At 58.0% G+C, this 18,752-nt stretch overlaps 1 protein-coding gene across 1 annotated transcript in view; it reads right to left on the bottom strand.

Annotated features, from left to right (window-relative positions):
• The window catches only part of LOC111145932 (laminin subunit gamma 3), a 55,544-nt gene that overhangs the window by 9,552 nt on the left and 27,240 nt on the right, over positions 1 to 18,752 (bottom strand). The window contains exons 8-19 of the mRNA XM_022501250.1: positions 17,620 to 17,756; positions 15,112 to 15,222; positions 13,544 to 13,742; positions 13,270 to 13,388; positions 10,018 to 10,236; positions 8,239 to 8,427; positions 6,168 to 6,413; positions 5,213 to 5,366; positions 4,388 to 4,530; positions 3,724 to 3,902; positions 2,256 to 2,397; positions 615 to 820 (exon numbers count right to left, since the gene is read on the bottom strand). Of these exons, the coding sequence (XP_022356958.1) occupies positions 615 to 820; positions 2,256 to 2,397; positions 3,724 to 3,902; positions 4,388 to 4,530; positions 5,213 to 5,366; positions 6,168 to 6,413; positions 8,239 to 8,427; positions 10,018 to 10,236; positions 13,270 to 13,388; positions 13,544 to 13,742; positions 15,112 to 15,222; positions 17,620 to 17,756 (2,044 nt within the window). The remainder of the gene's footprint in view (positions 1 to 614; positions 821 to 2,255; positions 2,398 to 3,723; positions 3,903 to 4,387; positions 4,531 to 5,212; positions 5,367 to 6,167; positions 6,414 to 8,238; positions 8,428 to 10,017; positions 10,237 to 13,269; positions 13,389 to 13,543; positions 13,743 to 15,111; positions 15,223 to 17,619; positions 17,757 to 18,752) is intronic.

The following is an 18,752-nucleotide window of genomic DNA, read 5'->3' as shown; positions in this document are numbered from 1 at the left end:
TTTAAAGCGAGGGAGAGAGGAGAAACTGAGGGCATCCCTGAAGGGCAAGGGCCTCATTCGGTTAAATTACTGGGAGAACCGGACTGTGCCAGTTACTCTACAAATGCTACATAAAGGGGCCCCTGGGTGGCTCAGTGGGTTAAAGCCTCTGCCTTCGGCTCAGGTCATGATCCCAGGATCCTGGGATGGAGCTCTGCATCGGCTCTCTGCTTAGATCAGCTCTCTGCTCAGCGGGGAGCCTGCCTCTGAGCACCCCACCCCCACCCCCCGCCTGCTTCTCTGCATACTTGTGATCTCTGTCAAATAAATAAATAAAATCTTTAAAAGAAAATGCTACATAAAGCCTCAAAGTCAGCATCTGGCGAGCAGAGAGCCCCAGAACGTGGCAAGGACGGTAATGCCGCCCAGTCCTCATTCAATGGGCATTCACCGTCCACCTGGAACGTGCCCTCGTCTACGCGGACGTGATCCCACTGAGTCAGCACAAGGGGTACTGCGTGACACCCATTCTGCGGGTGAGGAAACTGAGCCTCTCCAAAAAGGCACACCAGGGGCCACCAGATCAATCGCCAGGGGAGCCCGGGGCGGGTGGTGGGGAGGGGCCCCCGGGGTACCAGAGATTTGAGGACGATGGCCGCCTGCACAATCTCTTCTTCCGAGGACTCCAGCGCTGCGTCGAGCTCTGCCAGCTGGATGCAGGTCTTCTCTGCCTGGGCCTGGGCACAGCGGGCACCCCTGCTCAGCGCCCGCAGCTGCTCCCGCGCAGCCTTCACTGCACCCTCGAGGCCGGTCACCTGCTCCAGGAAGGCCTCCCGGGCTCCTGCATGAAGCCCACAAAGCCCAGGGGTCACGGAGCAATTGAAATTTCCTGATCAAACGTTCACCCTCGGGGGGCCCCCCCATCTGTGCCCTGAACTCTGCCTGGCACAGCTGAGCTCTATCACCAGACCTGAGCACCACCAGTCAGTTCTAGGGCAAGAGCCTCACCATTTTACAGATGCAAAGGCTGAGGCCCAGCAGAGGCCAGTCACAGCCCAAGGTCTCCCACACAGGAAGTCAGCACAGTGGAGGGGCTGGAAGGAATCCAGACGGGTTAGAGCCACAACAAGCAATTCCCAAATCTGAGACCGCAAAAACACACCTGCCTCGAGTCAGCTCTGCGATCTGCAGTGCGGCTCAGGATGGGCTTTTTAAAAAAAGATTTTATTTATTTACTTGAGAGAAAGAGAGAGAGAGGGAGAGAGCATGGTGGGAAGAGGGTCAGAGGGAGAAGCAGATGCCCCACTGAGCAGGGAGCCCGATACAGGACTTGATCCTGGGACTCTGGGGTCATGACCTGACCCGAAGACAGATGCTTAACCAACTGAGCCCCCCGGGGATCCCAAGTATGGACCTTTTAACCCAGAGCATCTGGAAGCTCCCTGTTCTTTTTTTTTTCTTTTTTAAAGATTTTATTTACTTATTTGACAGATGGAAATCACAGAGAAGCCGGCAGAGAGAGAGGAGGAAGCAGGCTCCCTGCTGAGCAGAGAGCCCGATGCGGGGCTCGATCCCAGGACCCTGGGACCATGACCTGAGCCGAAGGCAGAGGCTTTAACCCACTGAGCCACCCAGGCGCCCCCAGAAGCTCCCTATTCTGATAATGAGCGTTGCTAACAGGTGCTCAGCTTACCTATGCCTGGCTGTGAGATGAGCACAGGTGCTTATGAACATAAAATTACACAGAAGAATCAATTCACTGTCAAGCTTCCCCAGATCGCAGTGTCCCGAGGCCAGTTTCCACCTGACTCTCATAACAGCTTCCCCCTCCGCCCCCATCCACTGGTTTTCTATGCTGGGGAGTGAGCAAAATGGCCAACGGTTAAGACAGCAACAGGCCACCTGTTCAGCACCCAGGACAGCACCTCGGTGGGCATTTGTCGCGCCGTGAACCAGTGAACGACTCCAGCCCTGTCCTCACTGTGCCTGTGCTCTGGGTGTGGCTGGGGCTAGATGCTCTCGTCAGAGACTAGTATTCATAAGGTTACAAAGTAGAACGGGGTGGGGGACAGTGAAGGAAAGATCCAGGAGAGACAAGACTGTCATGGGAGGAGCCCATGCAGTTGGGGAGGACAGACAGGCACTCCCAGAAAGTGACTTCTTCTAGGACCGAGCCAAGAGCTTCTGAAGCATCGTGAGAGCAGACCAAAGGGCCGGTGGGGTGTGTCTGGCCAGCCAGCCATCCCGCTGCCTCCCGCTCTTCTCTCTCACTGTACCTTGCAGCAGGTGGTGACCCTGGTAGACGTCCCCCCGTGGGGCCTCTCCCTGCAGAATGTGCAGTGGTTCCCAGGGCTGGCCACAGTCAGACCCCTGCAGCCACCCCTCCATCAGGGTCAGCCTGGCCTTCAGCTTGGCAGCCTGGAGGAGTCAGGAAAAGAAGGGTATGTGAGGCCGGCTGCCTGAAGTCGTGCTGGACGCCTCCCCCTGGCTTCTGCCTGGCCTTCCCTGGTTAGCAGTTGGCTTCTCGCATCTTATCAAGGGCATCAAAGCTGAGGATGCAGCAGATCTTGGAGAAGCAGCCTTGCCCACCCCCTCCTCCTAGTGGTCCCTTCCCTTCTCACGCCCACGGCACCTGCTGCCATTCAGTGGACCACATCCTTGTTCCACTTAGAGTGGGATGAGAAGGGAAGCCCCAGGAGAATCTGTCTGTCCTGCTGTATTGCCACAGAGAAGGTGCACCTGGATACCTGCTGGCCAAGTGAGTGTGCCATGCAGTGTCTCCCAGCGCTGTTCTTTTAGCCACACAAACAATAACTGTATTTACAGAGCACATGCCAGGAGCCGGCTGTTAGCACCTGCCAGCCACGCACCTGATCACGTTCACCCTGTAACGGCCCCAAGGGCCAGGGGATGCTGGATCCAAGCCCTCTCTTTGATTCCAAAAGTCCAGAATGCTCTGAAAAACCCTACGTCTTTCCATTCCCTATTTGATGGCAAAATCCAGGTTAAAAAAACAAAATTCTTAACTCATTGGGAAGCAAAACTGTTCTGAACAAGGCTGTTTGCGCCCTTGTTTGTTTGTTTGGTGTGACTATTCGCCCATCTTCCCGCAGACACATCCCTGGGTTTGACCGCAGGGACTGGCCCAGGCACTGCCCGGGGGGCCGCTTATGCTCAGCGCCCATCATTGCGTCTTTCTAGAGCACCTTCACTCTGATGGCTGGCCTCCCCGGTCTCAGGGAAAGGGCTGCAGGCCTGTTTCCACTGTGGAATAGGAGAGACACCCAAACTTACCAAACCTGTTACCTGTTAACGGGAACAACGAAAGGGGCTGGGGAGGGGAACCCCAGAGCTCACGCTCTTGACCTCCGCACCACACCAGCTCCCTGCTCAACACTCTACTTGTGCCCCAGAACGGGCATGGCCCTCCTCCTGACCCTCCCCACCAAGGGCCTTCTACTGTCTCATCCCCGCAGATCTTAAGAAAGGGTGAGACATGGGCGTGGGTGCTCGGGAAGGACAGCTGGTGCGAGGCACTCTTCTGTCTGCTCAGAAGCCAGGGATGGGCAGAAGTGAGGGGGGAGTGGGGCTGACATCGGCCCGATGGCTAGGTGGGCGCAGGCGGAAGGTGACCAGTGGCCCCAGAAGGCCTGAGAGCCAGGGCTGAGCGGGCATTTCTGGTGCCCAGTACAGAGGGGGCACTCATGGGGGGGTGTGAAGTGATGGGAGGTAGGGTGGGCTCACCTCCTCCTTCACCAGGGCGTAGCAGGACGGGCACTCCTCACAGCGTGTGCCACCAGCCGTAAGGAAGAAGTTGTCCTGACAGCGGTCACACTTGTAGCCCACGAAGCCAGGCTTGCACACGCACGTGCCGTTCTTGTGGCACTGGGCCGAGGCGGCGCCCAATGGGGAGCACCTGCAGGCTGAGGGAACCGGGGTGGATAGCACCCCTCCCCCCGGCACTGGGACCTCCACGTTGCCTGCATCCTCACGCCTGGCCACTCCAGAAACCCCAGGTCCAGCTCAACCACACTCCTGGGTCCTTCCGGGAAGACTGAGTCAGAATGTCAGAGGTGGTGACTGACTTAGTCCGGGTTCCTGGGTCTGAGCAGGCGCCATGTTTAGGAACGACCAGGCAGCCCAGCTATGCAGGGAGGGACGCGGAGGCCCAGAAAGGTAACTTGATGGCCCCAGCATACGGCAACTGAGCAGTGAATCCTGGGGCTAGAGTTTTGGTTCCCTAAACTCTCTCACTCCCTGTACCTATGGCCGCTCTTAGAAGACAGGCCTTTCTACAGGAAAGTAGCCGATCGTTCCTTCCCCGGCCACATGGCTGGAGTCCCAGCGGCTCTTCTGTCCAGAAACCTCAAGCCCCCCGGGGCGGCCGGCACACATGCAGCCTCCTCACCTCGGCAGCCCGTGATGGAGAAGCCAAAGAAACCCAGCCGGCATCTGTCGCAGGCCTGGCCCTCAACGCCCGGGCGACACGGGCACTGCCCAGTCTTGGAGTGGCACCGGTCCTCCTGGGAGCCCAGCGGATGACACGTGCAGCTAGGATAGGGAAGGAACCTGAGTGGGAGACAAGCTCTGGGCCGCTCCCCACCCAGCCTCGGCTGGCCGCAGCCGGAGAGGAGCCCTGGGATCACACCCTCTGCCGGCAAGTCCCCATCGCCAGGTGCCTACACGTCCAACAGCTTATTCCAAGCTGTGTCCTAGGAAGTACAGTCTCACAAAAATGCTACCCCTTCCCCCCAGAAAGGGCTATGGGGACCTATAAATCTTGCAGATTATATATACCCCTCTGTTGGAAAGTCACAATGCAATTAGCATATTAAAGGCTCTGAGAAGTCTTGCAAGGAAGAAGCCTGTTTGTTGCACTGGACATTTTCCTGTGGTCCTTCACTGCTCCCTAAAGACATTAAGGTGCCACTCTGGCCAAAAAGGTCATGGAGGGATGGTGTCACTGAGCAGGGAATCAGAGACCAAACCGGCCTCCTGCCCACCCAGATGTCCCTCAGGGCTGTGCTTGGCCTGCGTCCTGGGCTGGCAGGGCCACGAGTCTGACCACTGAAGGGACCATTCCTTTGTCCCCCTATGGGGCAGGGCACAGTGTTCCTGGCAGGGGGCCTGGATGACACATTCTACACCCATCTCCCCTCTGGGGGCTCCCTGGGCTTCTCCTATCCTGGAGACACAGCCAAGGGAAGGGCACTCCCCACCTCACCCTACCCACCTACGGCAGCCCCTCCCGGCCTGGAGGTCGTAGAAGCCAGGGCTGCAGTGGCCGCAGTCCCTTCCCATCACATGAGGCAGGCAGGGGCACTGGCCGGTCACCAGGTCACAGGTTCTCTGCTCACTGACGGAGCCCTCGGGGTGGCAGCCGCAGGCTGGGGACGGAAGCAGAAACTGTGTTGGGGAATCACCAGATCATCGGCTCAAACTCTGGGGGTCCAGGAGAAGATGGGGAGCCCACAGGGATGACTCACATTCAACCCAGGATCCTAAGCTTTTTCTGGAAAAAGACTCTAGACCCGTGCTCAACTCTCATCCCATTTCCTATGTCCTTGGAGAGACAGCCTAGAATCATCACATGACAGATGGCTCTTCCGAGCCTGCCCTGAACCCCAGTCGGCTGGAGAGAAGGCCAGAGACCCAGCCAGGGAGTCACGGGGGGACCCATGTGCCCACTGTTCTGGGTCCCTTGACCCTTCTCTCCTGGGCTCCATAGAAGGCGGAGAAAGCGCTCTGGAGCAAGTAAGTTTGGGGGCAACGCCATCCTCTCCCTCCAGCACTTCCGGAAGCCTTCCACGGGCCGAGGCACGCTGTGGCTCTCTGAGCGAGCCGGGGACTGAGTGCTAAGGGGAGAGGGAGAGCCTGATGGAAGCCCAGGGGCAGCACTGACATGACAGGTGCTGTCTGCCACCGAGGACAGTCCTAGGCACTAACCGTGGGGCTTGAGATAATTGCGAAATTATCAAGGCAAAGAACAAACGAAAAAATCACAGGATTGGCCTTGATTAGAACGAGGCTGAGAGAGTCCTTGACCTTGGAGGAGAGCAAACCCTTAGACCTTCCAGACAAGGGGACAGAGAAGGTGAGGAATCTGCCTGAGGCTGCACAGTCCCCCAGAGCTGCGGGCTGGGTGTGGTGGAGAGGGGTCCCCTGCAGGGCGGGGGGTGGGTGCTCACGTGTGCATCTGTCTGCAGGCCGAGGGGCGAGGGCATTCCCGTAGAAGCCGTCCTGACAGCGTTCGCAGTGGGCCCCGGTCGTGTGGTGCAGGCAACGTAGACAGTGGCCAGACAGGGGGTCGCAATTGCCCACAGCGTTGGGGTCCACGTTCCCATTGCACTGGCACCGCTGGCAGGGCTGGGGAGCCCCAGAGAGCCCCAGAGGGTCCCCGAAGTAGCCATCATCACAGATCTCACAGCGTCGCCCTGGGGGGAGGGGGGGAGGCTGTGTGTGGAGGAGCCAGCCCAAGGCACAAGGCTGCGGGGTTCCCAGGCGGGGAGGGTGGGCATCCCTCAGGTTTCCCTGTGCAGCAGGGCATAGTCCCAGGGCCAGGGCCCAGCTCAGCCATCAGCTGGCTGTGTGTCTTAGACCAGCCCTGGGGTCTCTCTGAACTCGGGCTCCTCGTCTGCATAGTGGGGACGATAAGGCCAGCCACGTCTGAGGGCTTGGTGAGGTTAAGTGTTCAACTCCCAGCCCAAGCTAAGTGCCCAGCGGAGGGGGTGTCACCACCCAGTCCCTATCGTCACCCTCCTCAGCCTCATGGCCACCACCCTCTTCCTCAGCAAGGCCCAAAGGGCGCTGGTGTGGTGAAGGCAGGGGCTGGCGGCCACCTGAGCACCCTCCCAGGGGGCTGCTCCCTTCATGCACAGCAGCGCCCTGCTCCCCCAAAATCCTTCCTTGGGCACATCTCAGCCTGGGCCAGACCCAACGTCTTGAACTGTCCACACCCACTGAGAGGGTCGCCCTCATGTCTGCAGAGCGGGGGGAGTCAGGCACAGCCTGATGGCAGGATGGGGTGCAGGGTCCCCAAGGTGGGACCTGGCTCTGTCAGGTCTTGGGTCCCCCGCCCTGCCCCTCCCCACTCTGTAGCTGGCTGCAGGGAGCTGCTTCCAGAGTGCTCCCCAGCAAGGCCAGCCTTTGATGGGACAGACGTGATGGGCTGTCCTGAGGCAGCCACAGTCACTACACACGCAATCAGATGTCTGAGAACCTTGGCAACATTATGTCAAAACAAGCCAGACACAGAAGGACAAACACTGGAGGGTTCCACTCACGTGAGGTCCCTGGAAGGGTCAAATGCAAAGAGACAGGAAGTAGGACGGTGCCTACGGGAGGGGGGCGGTGGGGGCTGCTTAATGGGGAGAGTCTCTGGGAAGATGAATTAGTTCTGGGGACAGACGGTGGGGATGGCAGGACAGCCGGGAATGTGCTTCACGCCGCCAAAGCGTACGCTCACGTGTGGCTGAACTGAGACTTTGTGTTATACCCTTTTGGCCGTCATTTAAAACATTATTAATGGGATATACAAAAAGAAAACACCAACCGCTGAGTTGTATGCTTAGAGTGGGCGAATTGTCAGGTACACAGAGATGATATCTCAAAAGAGCTGTTAAAAAGAATCAGTTGTCGAGGGTGGCCCCGGGTCCTGGAGCAGGCGCTGGGGGACCTTCTGCCTCATAGGACATCTGGCAACGTGTTTTAAAAACTGAAAGTTTGGGGTTCCTGGGGGGCTCGGTTGGTGAAGCATCTGCCTTCAGCTCAGGTCATGATCCCGGGATTCCTGGGATCAAGTTCCGTGTCAGGTCCCTGCTCAGCAGGGAGCCTGCTTCTCCCTCTGCCTCTGCCTGCTGCTCCCCCTGCTTGTGCTCTCTGTCTCTCTCTCGCGCTGACAAATAAATAAATAAAAATAATAAAAGCTCAGAGTTTAATCGGAGGTTTTCTACCTTCACTGTGTGTCAGATTAGCCAGAGCACCTGTCATGCATGTGGATTCTTAGGGCCCATCTCGAGCTACCAGATCAGGCTCTATAGGGCCAGGGCTCAGACAGGGATTTTCAAAAACTCTCCTGGATATGCTTAATTGCTCCAGTTCTGCCAGGAGCCCACAGCAGCCTGGGGCCTTGGCCATGGCCCCAGAGGTCAGGCCTGCCACTCCTAAGCTAGGCCCTCCCCCATCTGTCACGCTCCGAACCCAGGACCCCACTCCTGGAGCCCAGGACAGAGGCAGGGCCCCAGGGTGCGAGCCACTCACCTCTCTGGCCCAGGGGGCAGCGGGTACACACCACTTCACTGCTCTCTGGGATGGCTGTGCAGGCCGACCCTCCGGGGCACGGACAGGGCTGGCAGTCGTCGGCCTGGCCTGCGAAGGGGTTGCCATAGAAACCTGGCAAGCAGCGCTCACAGGAGGGGCCCTCGGTGTGATGGCCGCACTGGCAGATCCCTGAGGGGCAAGACAAGCACCTGGTGACGAGACCACCTGAGCCCAGAAGGCTCCAGAGACGGGGGCGTCTTGGTCACAAGATGGTCACAGAGGTCACAGAGCACAACCCCAGCAGAACTGGGGTGGAAACCTTCTAAGTGGGGGGCAGCACAGCCTGGGGAGAAAAGGTCTACCACTTACTGACCATGTGGAGCTGGGAAACCCATCTAACACCTGCTGCCTCAGTGTTCACCCCTGCAAGATGGACACAACAGGGGCTCTGGCCTTGGGAGTTTTCGTCCGCGGACGGCCAGAGTGCCCCGCACAGTCGCTGGCTCAGAGTGACCTGGGCTGTGATCGGTGGTATCCTGCATTCCAGCACCTATCAGCGAACCAATAGATGGCCCACCCACGTCTGCACTCATGCTTTTCCTGCCCTTACTCTGTGTTCTCTGAACCTCGGGGGCCAAAAGCAAGAGTGACGCAGACCCAGGAGTCTGTTCCTGACAGGACTTTGCAAGGACACTCCCCATGTATGGGGTCTGCAGGTTCCAGGAGGTAGCCTGGTCTCATGGAACAGACCCCTGCCCACTGGCTGGTCATGCTGGGGGGGGGGTGCAAACCCCCCTTCTCCAGCACCTGCAGTCTGCTCAGAGACTACCCTGGGGAAGGGAGGCTCGGCGGCCAGGGACCGAAGGAGAGTGTGGCTGAGAGGGGCTCAGTGATGCAAGACCCCCACTTCCAGGAGGCCCGGCACCACCCCGGGGGCAAAGGGGGGTAGTGGGGCACAGAGGGAACTCAGGATGGACAATCCAGGGGGCACCATCATGGCCGCGCTGCTTTCTGGGGGCCCTGCCTTGGCCCAGACCCAAGTGCTCACTCCTCTTTCTATCCAGTGTGAGCAGCAGTGGCTGCTCTGCCCATCAGCCAGGTGAGGACTCGCCCACATAGGGCAGCAGGTCATGGCGCGGCTGAGGGCTCTGACGGGTGACAGACCGGCCGTGCCAAGCTCCTCAGCAGGGGCTGCCTAGAGCAGTGCAGGGCAGGATGGGGGGCTCGTCGGGGCTCGGTTAGCGATTCCTGCCACGGCAAACCATGGGAGGACGCCCCTCGTATGCGGCATGTGCCTGTCCCCGCTCGCTCATCTGCTGATTCCCAGGCTGCGGTCCTTTGTAGTCTCCGGCACAATCATTTCCCTTCTCAGAGAGCCCCCCTCACCTGCTCCAGGACAGCATCGGGGCACAGACCCTCCCACTTCCGGGGTGAGAGGCCCCGTGTGTGGAGAGAGACCCCCATCCGGCACCTCCTGCGAGGCGACCTTGGTCGAGGGCTCCCTCGCGCTTCCTCCTACAGGTGCGGCTCTGGCAGTGAACCTGTGGCAGGAGCAGCTCTGCCACCTACCTGCAGAGCGGCCTCCCTGCACGCTGGGTCCCTCGCCTGTAAGACGGGACGCATATAGAAAGGTCTCGGGACATGGAGGACCCTGATGACACCATCTCGTGAGTCCCGCTCTTGGCGATGGCTCGTGTATGCACAGAGCTGACCCTGATCAGGTCGTCGGCTGCGCCGGGAGTCGCCCCAGGGCCCTATGGATGGGGTGCTAGGACTCACCTGTGTGGGGATCACAGGTGCCGTGCTGGTTGCAGGTGCAGGGGACACAGTCGGTATAGGGACCCCCCAGTGGGATCTCCCTCTTGTACCCTGGAGCACAGGACTCACAGAACTGGCCTGTGTACCCCTTGGGACACGAGCAGGTCTCCACCCACGAGGCTGGGGGAGAGAGCCCCCGCTGGGCGGATGTGAGCCGGACCTCGGTCAGGAACACCTGGCCTGCAGAAGGACGATAGAGAGGAAGAGGGTTATAGGCACATGTTTCCCCCCTGAGATCTTCCTGTTCACATACGTAATAGGCAGAGGGTCACTGACCCACATACGGAAAGGCGGTCTATGAGTCAATTGCAATTAAAAAAAAAAAAAAGAAGAAGAAAGAAAAGGGCAAAGGAAAAATAAGGTGATTTTCAGAGCAAAAAATGGATATGGCTGGGAATTTAATGAAAGACGTTCATTCTCACAGGTTATTAAAGATATGTAAATTTAAACGACGAGGATACCATTCACGACTCTCAGCTTGGTAAGCATCGGAAGATCAATGACAGGAGGGGCTCCTGGTGGCTCAGCCAGCTAAGCATCTGACTTCGGCTCAGGTCATGATCTCGGGGTCCTGGGATCGAGCCCCGTGAGCCCCACATCGGGCTCCACACTCAGTGAGTCCGCTTCTCCCTCTCCTTCTGCTGTTCCCCCCTGCTCATGCTTGCTCTCTCTCAAAATAAATAAAATCCTTCACAAAAATAAAGATCAACGACAGGGAGAGATGGTGCAGAAAACAACTAGAATCTTGGGGCAAAATATAACAATAACGATCCATCAACACTGGAGAAGGACCAGAGCGGGCAGACAAGGGAGGAGGGTGGGCACGTGCCCTGAGAACATAGATGGGTGCCGCCTCTCTGCAGGAAAATCTGGCAGCGGATATCAAAACTGAAAATGTGCCCTCTTTGACCTAAGACAGAACATTTCTCTTTTGAGGAATCGATGCTACGAGACAGACTTGCACAAGGAGATAAAGACCTTTCCATGGAGCTCTTCCCTGTCCTCTGCCGTGCTGTGCGCACAGTGAAAACCAGAACCCACTTCAATGTCTAGGGATGAGGGGATGGTTGAACTTTGCGGAGCATCGATACCACAGAACTATATGCAGCGGCCGGACAGCCAGTCTTTTCTATGTGTAAGACAAGTCACGGCCGCCGGGACCCACTGTTAGCTGTAAAAAGTAAGAGCAGGGAGAGAGATGGCCCAGAACTTCCTCAGTGGGAAGAGGAGGTCTGGGGCTGGGTTTCGGTGGAGAGAGACGGTCGCTATATTCACCTGCCTCTTCGGTTTGCCCTGGCACCCAGCACGGGCCTGGCCCAAGTCGGTGTTCTGTGAACATCTGATAACTGAAGGCTGAGTGGCAGAAATGAAATTCCTGTAAGGAGGCCCAGCACGGTGACCTGGGGAGCAGGGAGGTTTTGGGAAGCGAGGGCAAGGATGGTGAGGGTGAGGCTCCAACGGGAACAAGGGAGCTGAGGCAGGAGGAGCTGGGTTACACCCAAGCCTGGGCTAGAAGGGGCCCTGGAAGTCAAAGTTTCCCAAAAGGAGCCAGTCACCCCCCTAGAAGCAAATCTGTGGCTGTTGTGGTTGTCACAAGGATGGAGAGACCAGGACAGGGCTATCAGACAACTGACATGAGGAGAAACTCCCCCCGTGACCCTCAAAGGTCTGGCTGGGTTCCAAAAGGGGCAGGGAGCCCCTCTGCGAACATGGGAGCCCAGACCCTGACTCCATTTTATTTTATTTATTTTATTTTATTTATTCATTTGACAGAAAGGGAGACACAGCGAGAGAGGGAACACAAGCAGGGGGAGTGGGAGAGGGAGAAGCAGGCTTCCTGCCGAGCGAGGAGCCCGATGTGGGGCTTGATTCCAGGACCCTGAGATCATGACTTGAGCCAAAGGCAGACGCTTAACGATGGAGCCTCCCAGGCGCCCCCCAACTCCATTTTATTTATTATTTTTTTAAAAGATTATTTATTTATTTATTTGATAGAGATCACAAGTAGGCAGAGAGGCAGGCAGAGAGAGAAGGGGAAGCAGGCGCCCCCCCAAGCAGAGAGCCCGATGCGGGGCTCGATCCCAGGACCCTGGGACCATGATCTGAACTGAAGGCAGAGGCCTTAACCCAATGAGCCACCCAGGCGCCCCCCCCCAACTCCATTGTAAACAGAAGCACAAGTAAGTCCGCCTGGGGACGGCCGATCCTGACCTTGGTTTTTATTCTCCCGTCAACCACACACGCCCCCACGTCAGAATTTCCCTGCTCGCCATGCATGCAAACGGCTCCCGGGCTTCGGTTTCTCCCACACGCACACTTATTTGTCCCCCGCAGTGGGGGAAACTCTGATTACCTTCTTCTGTCGCCCAGTGTGGCCGTCTGAGCTCTAACCCTTTGGAAATCAATGATTACTTTCATATGTCACTTACTTTCCTTTTATTTGCTCTGTAGATCACAACCAGGAGACTATATGGGCTTCAAAAAGTTGTATTTAGGTTATAATCTGTCCAAGTTTCCCTTCTGCTCAGTAAAGGGGTGTTTCATGCGAGACACCCCTTCTAAATGGGGGTACTGGAGATGTCCAGTTTAGGCACATACAGGTATGGGTGTGTGTGGGGGAAGAATACATTAAAGAGAGAGGGAGGAGCCAGGACGTCAGAGGACCATCAGGACGATCACCGTGTGAGCAGGGTGAGAAATCCCCCTGGAAGCTGGGTCCTGACCCAGCCCCCACTAGGAGAAGGTTCAGAAGGCAGATCCGCTCCCAGGACAGCTTAGATGCGATACCACCAGCGACCAGCAGGAGGCGCCAATTCAGGGCTCCTCACCTGCACCCCCCCACCCCCGGCCCAGCACCCCCAGAAGCCCCTCGGAGTCCCGCCTTCCGGCAGTGGTGGCCTCGGCCATGACCTGATGAAACCCAACGGTTCTTGGCTGCTTTGTGACCACACACGTCTGTCTCCTGGAGCTGTCCACCCTCGGGCCCCTCACCTGTCCAGTCCCTGCCTCTGACCTCGGAGTCTACCCTCCGGGCCCTTCCCAGTTCCATGACCTTGGGTGAGCATCCAACTCCTCTGACCTTCAGATGTCTTTGTGGTAAAACAGGGGTGGTAACTGTCTGCCGTGGGGAATCGGCAAGGCCAGGCACAAAGGAGCCCTAGGGCCCGGCTGGTTCTGGGGATGGGGTGGGGGGCTGTCCTTATCATTACTGACCAGAAGGGCCTGGGCCGCGGCCGCCAGCCCGGATGCGCAGAGCCGTCAGATTGGCGAGCAGCCGCTGGAAGTGGAAGGGGGGCAGCGGAGGGTCCGCGTCCTCGGAGGTCTCCTGCAACCTGGCAGGGGCGCGGGTCAAACCGGAAGCCGAGGCTGGGGGTAGGGGTAGAGAGGGTGGGAGCCCCAGACCACAGGAGGACCCAAGTGCGCCCAGACCTCAGGGGCCACCCTGACTGCCCATCCCCCACCTCTCCGGACACACCAGGACACTTACCTGAACCTGAGCCTCACCTCCCTGGGCTGGCGGGAGTCTGGGGGCCCGGGGAGGGGGAGGCCGGAGCACCTCAGAGTCAGGGCCAGGCCCGCCCCTTCCAGCCTCAGCTGCACGCGGGGCGGGGAGCCCCCAGGAGGGACCCGGAAGGTCAGTGTGAGCGGCTGTCCGTAGCTGAACCGCTGGTCTCCCAGGAACTTCTCTGAAGACAAGAAGGCTTGTCTTCACTTAATTAGCTTGATTTTAAAGATTATAAGTGTCTACGGTGTATTGATTTTATTGACAATTAAATATTCAGACAAGATAAAGCGACAGCAGGGAGAAAGCCAAAGGCTCCCTGGACAGGAGACGCTGAGGTTAGCTGCCCCCAACCCTCCCCACGCCCCCACAGGCCAGCTTCATGTCCCCATGTCCCTGTAATAACACAGGGACCCATGCCTGGCTTACTGCTCTGCTGTCACTGTCTTGGGCTTGGGTTTTATAAGTGAAGTCTGATGGGACAATGGAGTCTCCGGGGGCAGAGCAGACACACGTGTCATGCACAGTGGTGGCATCCTGCTGTCCCCTTCCCCATTCGTGCTCACAATACCCCACCAGCACATTCTGCTGGCCCCACGCTGGGGGAGCTTAGTGAGGCTCAGAGCACGTACGGGGTAAGCCTGCTGCACATGTGGCCAAGAAGGAGTGCTGACCGCCCCGAGGCCACGCTTCCCACGGGCGTCAGAACATGCTTCAAGCACAGAGAAGGTGGTGGAATCCTAAGAAACACGGAGGACCAGGGGCCCTATCATGGCCTTCAAACTCGGGCTATTTTTCTGTATCTTTCAAGTGCTTCAGCTGAAAACCCCCACGTGGCAGGAAAGGGCCCCTCCCTGCCTGTCTCCCTCCGCACCCCCCGCCCCGCACTCAGCAACCAACCGGAGGCAGAGGGGCTTGGGAGATCGAGGTACGCATCAAGACGTGAAATAAAACTGGTTGAGTCCGTCCACCTGCCTTGCCCACCACACTGTGCCCAGTGCCCAGCGCCCAGTGCAGGACCCAGCAAATACCTCTTAAGCAAAAAACTACTTTTTCTTAAGCCTGTCAACAAAGCAGCCACGGAGTAGAGTGTGTTTTGTGCTCTCTGGCCTCTGAGCTTGGAGCACCCGTCCCCGGACTGGGGTCCTGTGACTTTCGCTTCCTCCCAGGTGCCGTGTCCACAGAGCAAGCCAGACATCGGGGCACCATCGCTCTGACCCTTCTTGGAGAGGGAGGTCAAGGGCAGGACTGGGGCGGGGGAGCCAGTGGACCCGGAATCTGGCCATAGGAGAGCTAAGAATGGACTCCCGGATCCTGGTTCCAGGTCTGGTAGAGCTCCCAGGAGTCGAAATTTGCCCTACTCAGTGGGGGACGGTTCAGAATAATCTAGAACTTGCTTTTGCAAGAATCCCAGGACCCTGTGCGGAGGGTACCATGGCCTGGTGGGGTGAGAGGCTGATGGGAGGTGTATAGGGATTTCTGGGGCCTGGGGGGGCCTGGTGGCAAGGCCTTGATCAGAAAGCAGCAGTGTGGGGGGGGGGTTTGACACGTACCTGGTAGCGTGAGTTCTTCCTCGTCTTCTGGATTCAGGAGGAGCCCCCTCGGGCTCCATTGGATGGGATGCTCCGGGCCCCCCACACTTCCTCTCCGCCAGCCCTGGGCTCCTGGATGGCAAACGCACACGCACGTGTGGGGCTCTGCAGGGTGGCCTCCATCCCCTCCTTCTTCACACCACCCTTCCCGGGGGGGCCCACAGATGGCTCCCAGAGGCCTGAGCCAGCCTGAAACAACGGACCTGGGGTAGAGACTGTTCTAGAGACAGTGGGGGTTGGGAGGGCGGCGAGAGCCGGCTGGTGCTAGCAGTGGCTCCGTGCTGCCCACAGCCAGCCAGCTCAGACCCTCGCCCCAGAGTCAGGATGGGGGTCTCCGGGAGGGAGGGAGACCCCCGAAACGTGAGAAAGCTGAGGGTCCCAGCTCTGTTTTGGGCAAGGGGAGACCTCTGAGCCTGCCTGGCCCCCTCAGGGGGTCCTGAATACAATAGGAGGGCACAGTCTGGAGACCCCAGCATGGGGCACTGAGCCATCGGGAGGGTCTCTAACAGTACTGGACTTGACCTCATCTTCAGGTCTTCAGAGAAGTTGCTCACCCTGGACCTCACCCTGCCTGTCCTTTGAGAAGCGTGTGTCATTAGCCCCCACTGCGCTGAGGGAGACCACCTGGTTAGGAAGTGGTTAAGCCGGGATGAGAACCCAGACCTTCCCATCCCCTGTCCTGTCCACCCTCCCTTTGGCGATGGCGATACACCAAGTACACCAAGCAGAGTCTGGCACAGAGCAAATGACCTCAAGGGAGCCGCTGGGAAGGGGGGTGGAGGCCCGACCCCCAGGGCACCGGAGGGCTGAGGAGGGCGGGATGAAGGCAAAGGGGTCAAAAAGAGGTCTGTAGCTCCCCAGTGCTAGACTAAGTTCTGCCTCTCACTGGCCGTGTGACCCCGGGCAAGTTACGTCACCTCTCTGAAGCCGGTTCCTTATCTGCAAAACGGGGACAGTGGAGTATTTCTGGCCCTGGCGACAGTTCTCGAAGTTGGTCTGAAGACCCCAGGAGATGCCGGAGACTTTCAGGGGACCCGCGAGCTCCAGCTACCTTCTAGTAACACTGAGATGAAATCTGCATGTTTCATGCTGTGTCTGACACACGGTGGAACTTTCCAGAAACTGCAAGTCATGTGCTATCGCAGCAGACTGAGCTCTACTAATCCAGCCGTAAGGAGATGTGCGAGAGTTGATGAGTGCACTCCCGTTTTCGTCTTTTTGAAAAAGCTCTCTGTTTCACAGGCTCATATCTTTCTGTTACACACTTATTCCAGTCATTTTTAAGTAAATTAATATATGACTATTTTAAAATTACTGTTGTCATTTCTAGTACAGAAAACACCCACGCTAACTACCACGTAAAGCACACTGCTGGGAGGTCCTCAGGTGTTTTCAAGAGCATGAAGGGATGGGGGAGCGAAAAATGTTTGAGACTGTGGCCTCAGGGTCACGGTGAGGTACATGAGATACTGAGACAGACGTGCCAAACCCAGCGCCTGGCTCAACCTGAGAGCAGAAAATGGCTTGGTTCTTAGGATCTATAAAATGAGTCCTGTCTGATGCGGACCTCCTAGACCCCTGCCAGGGGACCGCAAGGCGGGACCCCATCTCCATCCTGCTTTCTGCGCAGTGTCCAGCAGAGGGCGCACTGCCTCCGCGTCTGGGGCACCCAGGGCTGAAAGGGCCTCCTGCCTGGTGGAAATTCAGGAGTGGGGGGGCCTCTGTAGGGCACGGCAGGGGTCCCCATAGGCTCTGATTAAATGCCGAGCTCCATCGCCCTCTAACTCCAAAGACGCACAGGCACACACCCGCCGTTGGGGACCCAGGGCGCCGCGGTACCCCCGGACCCTGTCCCAGACAGAAGGCTGGCAAGGCCGCGGAGAGCAACACTCAGGAGCTGACAAACTGAGTGGCAACCACTGAATTCTGTGACCTGCCTTTTCTGGGCCTCAGCTGTCTCTCCGGTAAAATGGGAATAACAGTACCTACCTTCCTAGGTCCATGGGTTCCATGATATAAAGAGCTCAGCACAGTGCCTGGCACACAGCTGGGGCTCAGTGAATGGAGTCTGGGGACTGAGTGTGAATCCCAGCCCGGGGGGACAGGGAATACGTCAAGGGATTCTTGACACGACTGATTAGGAACTCCCCCACAGGGTCTAAAGGCTGCCACCTACCCAGCTCCCAACCCTGCTGGAGGCTAGGCAGGGAGCCGAGGGGCGCAGGTAGATACGGGGAGCGCTGAAGGGTGCAGAGGACACAACAGTATGGCCTGTCTGTGTGAGCCCAGCGAAGCCTCCCCGGCAGCCTGAGCCTGCCCCCTCTGTCCCACTCCCACCCCAGCCCCTCCCCGCCCCATCCCCCCGCAGGACAGCCCACCCCACAGGCCACCTGACAGCTTGCCCCACCTGGGCGGGGAGCAGGCAGACCCCAGGGAGGTGGCTGTGGGGGGAAGAGAGGCGCTTCCTACCCTGGCGGAGGTTGGAGAGGATGTGGTGCTCCCGAAACTGGGCCGCGGCCGCACACACCTTGGAGTGGCCAAAGCAGAAGCAGCTGGAGCAGCCAGCAGGGTTGTTGCGCTGCAGGCTGAAGGTCCCGGGGCGGCACCTGTAAGGAGCGCAGGCCCCCCAGTGGGGGGCGGTGGCGGTGAGTCAGGGAGGTTCAGGGGATCTCAACTAGGTCAAGGTGAGCCAGCATCACTGGGGAAACTTCAAAAAATATGTGTATAGTTTTCAGATTTACAAGAGTTGCAAAGATCACGCGGGGAGCTCCCGTGGCCTCGTCGCCAGCTTTCCCTAATGTCAACGACTTTGCGAGGGTACACTTAACTGGGCCAGGAAAGTCTTGTTAGTTCACATTATTTACTCAACTCCAGACTTGATTAAGTAAGAACTCTGCCCTTTTCCCACCAATTCTGGTTTTTCTGGCCCAGACCTGACCCGGGACCATGCCGCCTCCTCTGGTCCACGCAGCAATCTTGTCGTTCATGACCTTGCCGGTTTTGAAGGGCGTTGGTCAGATGTTTTGTAGAATGCCCCCAGTTCGGGTTTCTCTGATGCAGTCTCATGATTACACTGGGCGCGTGGGTTTGGGGAAGAAATAGAGGCGAAGCGTCCTTCTTGTTACATCGCACTGGGGTCAATGCCGCCCCTGCGCCATCACCAGGAGCGTTAACCTCCACAGCCCGGCCAAGACTGTTGGCCTCCCAGTACACTCCCGCACCACGGAAAGGGCCGCGTTCAGAAGGAAGTCACTAAGGGCAGCCAGAGGCGGCAGGAGTTACGCCCCATCCCCTGGAGGCCGGGGGTGGGGGGTATTAAAGGCTTGTGGATCCACTTTGGGGCCACCACCGTAATTACGAAATATTTTGCGGGGGAGATACCTGGGGCTATGCAAATATCCTGTTTCTCCTGAAAATTCTGCCCACTCAATCAGGTGGCTCTTGCTCACCACGACGGTTACTTTGAGATTCAAACTGATTTCCTATTTCCCCCACTTCCTTCTACATTTATTATTTGGAATCCTTTTGCCGTTCCCATTTGTCCTTTCGTCCTGGTGTTATCTATCCCCCCCGCCCCATCTGTTTGTATTAGTGTGGACTTG

This window comes from Enhydra lutris, unplaced genomic scaffold, assembly GCF_002288905.1.
Source record: "Enhydra lutris kenyoni isolate GAN:26980312 unplaced genomic scaffold, ASM228890v2 scaffoldscaffold13, whole genome shotgun sequence".
Lineage (NCBI taxonomy): Eukaryota > Metazoa > Chordata > Mammalia > Carnivora > Mustelidae > Enhydra > Enhydra lutris.
This window is presented reverse-complemented; position numbering and strand designations above follow the sequence as displayed.